The sequence below is a fragment of the Alosa sapidissima genome, chromosome 8, assembly GCF_018492685.1.
Source record: "Alosa sapidissima isolate fAloSap1 chromosome 8, fAloSap1.pri, whole genome shotgun sequence".
Lineage (NCBI taxonomy): Eukaryota > Metazoa > Chordata > Actinopteri > Clupeiformes > Clupeidae > Alosa > Alosa sapidissima.
In genome coordinates this window covers 11,074,392-11,083,881 of record NC_055964.1, presented here as the reverse complement: position 1 = coordinate 11,083,881, position 9,490 = coordinate 11,074,392, and the positions used below count along the sequence as shown (strand labels likewise).

At 45.6% G+C, this 9,490-nt stretch overlaps 1 protein-coding gene across 1 annotated transcript in view; it reads right to left on the bottom strand.

Moving 5' to 3' along the window:
• The window catches only part of kank1a (KN motif and ankyrin repeat domains 1a), a 25,971-nt gene extending 25,058 nt beyond the window's left edge, over positions 1-913 (bottom strand). Inside the window, 2 exon segments of the mRNA XM_042100670.1 lie at positions 138-186; positions 896-913. Of these exon segments, the coding sequence (XP_041956604.1) occupies positions 138-186; positions 896-898 (52 nt within the window). The 5' untranslated portion in view covers positions 899-913.
• Between the last annotated feature and the right edge of the window lie 8,577 nt (positions 914-9,490).

The following is a 9,490-nucleotide window of genomic DNA, read 5'->3' as shown; positions in this document are numbered from 1 at the left end:
AAATCACTACACATGCTCTTAAGCATTGGATCAGGGGGATGCACACTGTGCCAAACTCCACTGTGGGTCTGGTTGTGTGAGCAGGCAGACCTGGGCAATGTCACATGCTAGAGAGTCAGACTAGACAGAGAACTGACCACAGATCTCCAGGGATTCAGTGTCCATTGGTTGGCCGAACACAGGCACCTACAGAGGGGGAGTGGAGAAACTCAACACTGTAGCCGCTGCAACTTCAACAAAGGCGCCAAAGGCACACACACTTAGCCAGTGTTAATATAGCCAGCCAGCCTATCTGTTTAACCATGCCGTTAAAGGAGCTTGAAAACAAGTGCAGGTACATGATCAGATGGTGATGGTCGTTTACAGAATAAACAAAGCCACAGTCTGTATGTCTGGCCATTGCATACGTTGACAAGTTGTGTTGTTAAGTCGGAGGACATGGCAACTCAGAAGAACAGTGCATTATTAATTAATTAATGGTTTGTAGTGGTCAGACACAATGCATGCTGGGAAGAGAAAAAAGGTAGCTTTTCAGCAACTGAGGCTATTTGAACAGCCAGTGCTGTAAAGCCGCCCCAGTAGACCACCATTCCCTACTACGGTAATTAGTGTGAACACAGTCTAGCCAAGTCAATTAGCAACACGAAGCCTGTCGCAGCACAACTTGGAAGTAAATATAGGTTTTATTTATAAATATAGAGCAAACTAGTAGACATGACGCCTCAAACTCCAAATTCATGACCTTTTATGGATTGCTGACAAAGTATTAAGCACACATGTTACTTTGATTGAATGAAAGTGAGAATTAGTGTAATTTTACAAGGTCTACATTAAATACGATCCTGAACTGCATTTTCAGGTACTCAGTCATGACATAACGTTGCATTTAATCTACCATCCTCCACTTTACAGTTGTGATAAACTAAACGTAGTATTTCTCCACAGGTTGTCACATTGACATACTCAAAGAATCACTGCAAGAGTCCAGATTTACTGATCCCTTGTCTCCTTCCTCACAACATATGAAAACAGGCACCATTTTTAGTAAAGAACATTCTCAGAAATATGAAACTGCAAATGGAAAAATAAGGAAAACCATCTGAACGCACATGGCCTACCTTTCACTTTCATTCTAATCCCTGACCGATGGCCCACACAACGGCAATGCGTGCGTGGCTGTGGCAATGGCTGCGGTCACCACCGTAGGTCCCACTATAACCTACGGCTCTCCTCAACAGAAGAGGTATGGGTTACAGCTAAGATTAGCAGACTTCCTCAGATGACAGCCAAACGATCCGAGCACTAAAACAGGAAACGATGCCCTGCTAAGTGTGGCCAGTGATAAAAAAAAGTGTGGCCAGAGAGAAATCACAGGGTCCAGAGGACTGGACAGGAGGTTGGTGTGCGGTTGCTGGACAACTGTTAATCTGTTTGTTAGTTTCGAAAGCATATCCCACAGGTAGGGCAGGTGGAGCTTAACACCTGAAGTCCCACCCTGTCCAAGAGACAGTGGGGAAACAGTTAGCATTTCATTGTGACATAAGCAGGCCAGGTGTTTAGTTTATATGGCCACACAGGTTGACATTTAACCATGGGGGCGTCAACGCCAGAGTAACCTGTTCAGGCCCAGGAGTCAGTCACACAGTTGAGTCCCGACATGAATCCAGGTCACAGGGCTCCACCTGTTTTGTTGAGCACTGTGAGGGGAGGAGGAAGGAAGTTTAGGCGGGAAGCCACCTTGCCCTGGCAGTGGGTGTGTGAAGGTTTATTCAGGTTAAACGTTGGAGGAGGAAGATGCGTTTTCTTTTTTATGACTAAGGGGAGTAGGCCGGGGGGCGTGTCGATTCAGGCTCTTCATCATGTCACGGACAGGACAGCATGGACGTAAAACACCCGGCCCCAAACACACACACACACACACTCTCTTGCCCCCCCTCTCTCAACACCATACATAATCTCTCTCTCTCTCTCTCTCTCTCTCTCTCTCTCTCTCTCTCTCTCTCTCTCATGATCATACACACATTCTCACAGTGTCAGCTTTATTGGCATGAATGTAAATTTTACAGTGTTGCCAAAGCATTCAATACAATAATAATAACAGGAATAGTAATATAGATAATAATAATAGTAATACAAATAGTAATAATACCCATCCCTTCATACATAAACACACAGACTCTGTCCCTGACACTCATATACTCTTTCTCGCTGATACAGACAAATGAACACTCACAACTCTCTCTTATAACTGTCTCTCTCTCTCTCTCTCCACAACACACACATGCAGGTCTGTGATGCCCACGTCACACACCAGTGATTCTAGGAGACCCCGGGTAAGTGAGATGATCTCCCCGGTCTGTAGGTTCCATGACACACAAGTAGGAGTGCACATACCACAGGGAGACCATAGATTCACAATTACACCCGACTGCAGCCAATAACTATGCTCAGTCATAGCAACGAGCGACTTGGCCAACTTCAGTTTATCCCATTACTTACCACTCTACAATGGTATGATTACCATAAAATCCAAAGTATGCAACGAAAGAGAGGTGCAGTTCTGGGGATGAAAACGTTTGGGTAAGAGTGATAAAAAGTCGTGTTGTGTTTAAAAACTGAGTGCACAGTAGTTGAGAGCATCATTCAGTACACTACATGGTGTACAGGGGATGCTGGCATTAGTGGAGCTCAAACAGCCGTAAAGGAAAGTAGCAATCGAACTCCTGAAAGGCATGCAAACCCCTTACAATGATCAACAACAGCACAGTTAGCACTAGCATGCTAACGTGTGCCCTTTGGCGATGTCATGTTATGAAGGATTTTTTACATTTCCATGGGGTTGGTCTGACCTGCACCACAACACTGTAGAGTGCATGGTTAATGCAGCTATAGTTGGAACTATAGGTGTGTTAATCGGTCCTTCACATGACCATACACCATGGAAATGAGTTTGGAGATGCTATAAGTACTACCTTGCCTATAAAACACTTCACAATTGTTGCATACAGTCTCTCTGATGATACACTGTAGTGAGCGTACTGTGTCAATAACCCCCCTAAGGGGCGATACCTGTGCATGGTTAAGGCAAGAACACTCAGACATGGAGTTGCTGTTCACCACTGGACAAACACTGAAGAGTGAAGACCTGTAGGATTCAGCAAAGCTCCCTCCTTACACACACACACACACACACACACACACACACGTGAGGGGAAAGCTTTCTCAGGAACGAGAATTATAGGTTTTTCAAGGATCTCTTAATTGATTAGTTGTTGATTATTAAATTATTCGCCAACAATTTTGATAATCGATTAGTGTCATTTTTAAGGAAAATGCATCAAAATTCTATGATTGTAGCTTCTTAAATTTGAATATTTTCAGCTTTACTTACTCCTTTTATGGCAGTGAACTAAATATCTTTGGTGTGTGGCCAATACAAGGCATAATCTTGGGCTTCGGAAAACAATGATCAATATTTTTTTTACTATTTTCTGGCACTTTATTGATCAAACATTGATTAATCAAGAAAATAATCGGCAGATTAATCGACTGTGAAAGTAATCGTTAGTGGCAGCCCTATTACATTATATAACGTATTAATTATTACATGAGAGAATATGAAAAAGTTTGCGCATCACACTGAACTTAACTAAACTTAATGGACAGAAAAGACATTGCTCTGTGGAACAACTACTCCTGCTCTCTTCATTAAGGCCCAATCAGACACCATGGGTTTGCCTGGTGAGAGCAACGCGGGCGACACTTTCTTATTCTGGATGTAATTAATGACAGATCCAGTGGTGCAAGTACTCACTTTTATGTCTGCAATCAACACAACAGATGCTCATTTTCTCTTTTAAAGAGTGGAAAAACTTATTCACTAAATCTCTCTCTCACACACACACACACACACACACACACACACACATTCCCCTGTGCAACAGTAGGACCTGATAAACACCTCTGAGACAGAGGCAGGAAGTTGGGGTGAGGGTGGAGGTGGTTGGATGGTCTAGAGGGTGTCTGAGAGTAAAATAGAAGAAGGGCTGAAGGTGTCTGGAACAGTGGCTGGTCAACCGTGAAAACAAGCAGCTGGGCTCCATTTAAGCACACAACGTGCAGATCCTTTATGCATACACACACACCCTTCCACTATCACTCTCTCTCTCTCCCCCTCTCTCACACACACTTACAGATATGCTGATACAGTCACACATACATAACAGACCCACAACATACCTCTGCATATTTATGGGCACGCTAACACTGGCACACACACACACACACACACACATCCTGACCCAACAGCAGCAGAAGGGTTCAGTCGGGCTGCGGTTCCCCCCATTATCAGCCCCAGTCCCCATGCTGAGCAGCCCTCCAAATCCACCTTCAAAGCCCAGCAATTATCCACACAAGAAAACAGCAGTGCAGGAGAATGAAGCAGAAGAAGAGAAAAAATACTCAAGTCTTTTTCTCTGTCCTTTTTTCTCTCCCTCTCCCTCACTTTCAATTCACTCAGTCCTTCTGGAGAACCTCCTCTTATCAAAAGACCACAGAAATGGCCCAAAAGAAGCATAAATGACAGGCTTTAGAAAAGAGGAAAGCCTAAAATCAGCACTACTTCAAAATCCAAGGCAGAGAGAGTTCTATATTCATTCACATAAAAAATGTCTCCGGCCTAAGAAAAATACAAAAATAAATGCTGACACAAGTGCTCAGCTTTAATCAAATCTGGCTGGAGCAGCACTCAGTCTGGGCACTCCACTTCAACGCTGTGTCGTTCTGGACGACACCTCTGTGCCAACGCATAAGAGACTGCATCACCCTGGAGATGTCCACATCAACACACACACAAGCACACACACGCACACGGTACCTGGATCAGCCGAAGACACACACAGGTCAGCCAAACAGCCTGACATCCAAAAAGGCATATGGTGTCCAAGTTCAGCCGCAGCGTGTAAGATCACCTAAATGCAAATGTGCCCACAGAGACAGACATAGGAAGAAAGAGGACCAGCCAAAAGTGAAAAAGCCCATACCACCCTGGGTGACCTAAATATATATGGGGGAGTATCTGTCCCCTGAAAAGAGTGTGACTTAATTGTCGCTACAGACATGCTAATATAATCACCAGTACTGCAACGGGCTAAATTTATCGCCTTCACCCCAGCCCCCCCTTAACCCACCCCCCAGGCTGGTCCACTCTAAGTATGCCCCCGTAGGTCTGGGCTCTGGGTTAGAACAAGGTGAGGATTAAGATTTGGGAAAGCTTTATCAGGGCACTAGCCAACAATTATCTGAACCAATGTGTCAACCTGCGAACATAAATGTTAACTTTGACCTCAATCAAAACATCTAGACACCAACGTGTATGTGGGAAGGGCATTTCATTTCATACATTTTCCAACATGTTTGAACATGTTGCAAAACAAAAAGAGAGACACACAGACAGTCTCTCTCTCCCTGTTCATCTCTGGGAGCTCTTGGGTCCTGCTTTTGAGAGGTCTGCAGGGGGTTAAGAGGTTGACCTCTTCTCACTCGCTCGGCCCATCAGAGGAATGAGAGCTGGGGCTAATCCGCAGCACTGGAATGCTTTGAGGAACTGGCTGATCAGATTTGCTTCGTCTGCCTGCCCAATTAAAACCGATGACTGAAACACACACACACACACACACACACACACACACACACACACACACACCTAGACCTAAAGCCACCTAGACCCTAGACCCACTAAAACCACTTAAAATTTTGCCTTCCTTGTTATCCTTTATTCCACTTCCTGACAACCTGCCAACTTTTGGAGCAATAACAACCACATAACCAGCCCCATTTATTCTGACTGGATGATCATGACGATTTGTCTACTGATGGTTAAAGTCCTCCAGAAATGAAATTGTTGCCCAATATTAATGGGAATATGCCAGAATAAACAACATTGCTCAAAAAGTTGGCCCATCATGAACTTAACTAACCCTTGTGCACAGCAATTGCTCCTTTGCACAAAAAAACAGACAGACAGACAGAAGTAGTTTGGCCCAACAGCCATCTATCAGCCATGTCCTGGATCATACCAAACAAGCAGGAGCTGCCCTCTCTGCCACCCTCGCACAGTGCTCTGATCTTCAGGGGCCCTGGAGGGTCAGCGGGGCTCTGGTAATGAGCAGGGGCCGGTCGGGAGGACGCGGCGCGGACAGCAGCTTCTGGAATGCTCCCCTTGGCTTCGACAGCCAGCCCCTCTATTTTAGGAATGTGTTTAATCTGTCCAGGCTGGAAACCATGACCAATGGCTCTGCACGTCTCCTCTCCCCAAAACCCCTCAACACACTTAAAACACACATAGACACACACATATCCATACACACAAACACAAAAACACAGTCACACACACACACATAGACACAAACACAGACATACACACAAACACACACACACCACCCCTTGCCGCAATTCGTGGAACCTTTCCACACACCCCGAGAAGGGGTGAGAATGCCAACTCTCAAATTACTCTCAGGAAATGCATGCTAATGGCCTACTCTTACCGCAGTGCATTTGAGAGTCTGACACAAATGATAAGACTTGTAGAGAGATGAACTCCAGAGAGGGGGATTCTTTTCGTCTCTTCGTCCCCACTATCTCTTTCTTTCATTCTCTGTCTCTCTCACACAGAGAGAGAGAGAGAGAGAGAGAGAGAGAGAGAGAGAGAGAGAGAGAATTCCAGAGTTTCTCCTGGCAATGACGGCAGAGATGACTGTAATTAACATGTAAAGACAGAGCAATGGGCTCGATGAGAGAGCGTGCTGCCTTGGTGCTCCGACTTCAAACGGTTCTGCCCGGACAGCCTTGGAAACCTCCAGACTTCCTACAACACCGCGCCTCGCTCTCCCTAAGGTGAGACAGCGCCAGTGGGATCCAGCACTGAGCTGAGCGCTTCACTGGGTGCTTTCTTCTGTCTCTCAACTCCCACCCTCCTAACCCCCCTTTCTTTCTTTCTTTCTTTCTTTAACAGCTCCCGTGGACCCGGTGCCAACCAGCTTCTATTCAGGTCCGCTCACCGAACAGAAATATATAGTCCACCGTGAGCCATTATTATCCCTGAGAAGGGCAGGCTAAAAAAGAGAGAGCGAGAGAGAGAGAGAGAGAGAGAGAGAGAGAGAGAGAGAGAGAGAGAGAGAGAGAGAGACTGACTGTAGAGAGAGACTACAGGAATAGTCAAGCATATCAAGTTCTCTGCAATTCTGTTGGTGATAAATAAATAGACTGCAGGGAGAAGGGATTTATTCAAACAGTGTGCTAGCTGAGTGGGCAAGGGGTCTGGAAGAAGTCTGCATTTCCTCTGACAACACTGCCACCTAGAGGCGAACACACACCAACAACATGTAGCTTTAAAAATGACCATATTGAGGTATCCACCTGCTTCACAACTGGACTGACCCTAGCCTGACTGAACACCATCCCAGAAAATATAGTATAACTTACACATGCACAGTATATTAAATGTTTTATAACACTGTGTCTTTGTCTGAGCCAAGAGAAAGTAAACTCTAAATACAGTGAGAGGTTCATGAAGTGTGAGTGAATGAGTGAAGATGAGTGAGTGAGTCAGTGAACGAACAAATGAATGAATGAACATATGAATGAATGAAATGAATTAATAACTAGATGTCTTCCTCTAGCTAAAGGTCAAAACACAAAACCATTCCAACAAGTTTACGGCTTAACGTTGATATTCCAAACCAAACAGCCTTGCTTACCCAGAGAGAGGTGAATGATGAATCAGACAGTCCATTGAGCAGTGAGCGCACTGAGCGCCCTCCTACACACACGCTGCGCACCAAAGGGGTAACTGGGGGGGGGCCGTGGGTTGGACATTCCCATTATCCATTCTGTTGCTCTGCCCTCCCCCTAACGCTCCATCCTCTCTCTCTCTCTCCCTTTTTCTCTCTTTCTGCTTTGCTCTCTCGCTCTTATCAACCACCCCCCGCACTTGGCCAAGGACAGACTGGAGCCAGTTATTTGTTTTGCACTTGAGCAGAGCCGCGCAGGCTGAGGGGCCCGGAGAGTTAGTCATCAAAACCTCACTGCACTAATACAGGGACCCCCGTGGGTCTCACACACACACACACACACACACACACACACACACACACACACACACACACACACACACACACACCAGCTGTTTTAACACTGACCAGTTCTGACAGACACATAATCTCACTATACCAAGCTTTGTGACTTTCCCACATTTCCACACATTTCCTAATTTCCCAATAACTCTGTCCTCATGTAAGGTACCAGCCCCCATAACAACTGTGAAGGATCCCCTCTCCCCAACAGTGTTCATGTTTGCTCATGTGTGTTCGTGTGCATTCGTCTAAAAGGGACACTATTCAGTGCTAAGCATTTTGACCTTTCCAGAACAGCCAATCAAACGCCTGGAAAGCACATTATCTCGCCTTCCTCACAGTTCAGTCTCAGTCTCTCTCCATCTCTCTCTCTCTCCTTCTTTCTTTCGTCTCAAAGTTCAAACAGGAGGCCCCTGGCAAAGACCTTTTTAACACAACTGATTGACTTGTAAGTGGCCCAGTTACCTTGAGGGGCTTTTGCTGCTGCAACCAAAAGTTAATAATAATAACACTGCCAGACTATTAATTAACACATAGCACCTGCTGACTCCCGGCATCAGTCAAAGAACCATCCTCTATATTCCCGTATGCTTCATGTGCATATAGTAAATCTGGGTTCTGTCTTCTGACCCTCTATCCTCGACCACCTAAGGTCTATCTGTCTTGCCATCTCTCTCTCTTTCTCTCGCTTTATCTAAACTAGTACAAAGTGACCATCAGGAACAGCAACTTTAGCAAGTGAACACCAAAAGGATTACAGTGGATGGAAAACTGATCCACCCAACACCCCCCCCCCCACACACACACACACACACACACACACACACACACACACAACGCCATTCAAACACTATTCTCAGGGAGAGTTTAACGAGAGGATTTGGCCCCTGAACTTGGTAAACAAAACCCAATCAGTTTAGCAGTGAGGAGCCAACTCCTTGACCATCACTGCAGGCGTGTTTAAAATATTGGCTCGGGGAACAATCCCAGACATTCCTGGGCTTAACCAAACCTTGTCAGTCTTAATTAGAGGTGCACTCCGAAGCTCAGTCTTTTTGGTGTGTGTAGACTCAGCTCTCGCACTGAGGGCTTTATAATGGTGCTAATGAGAAGAGGGTCTGTTCTGGGGAGGATTAGGCTGCAGAAATGTGTGGAATGGGCAAACTCTCCCTCTTGGCACCCAGAGGACTGGCCCAAGGCCGCCTACCATTGCCCAGCAATTACCCCCACAGGGACAGATAGAGAAGAGAACGCTGGAGCATTTCCATATTCACGTAAAGAGAAACAAACACTTGAAATAGCCTACAGAGTTACTGTAGGAAAGCTACTCTGTTACTATAGTTACTGTAGGCTATGTA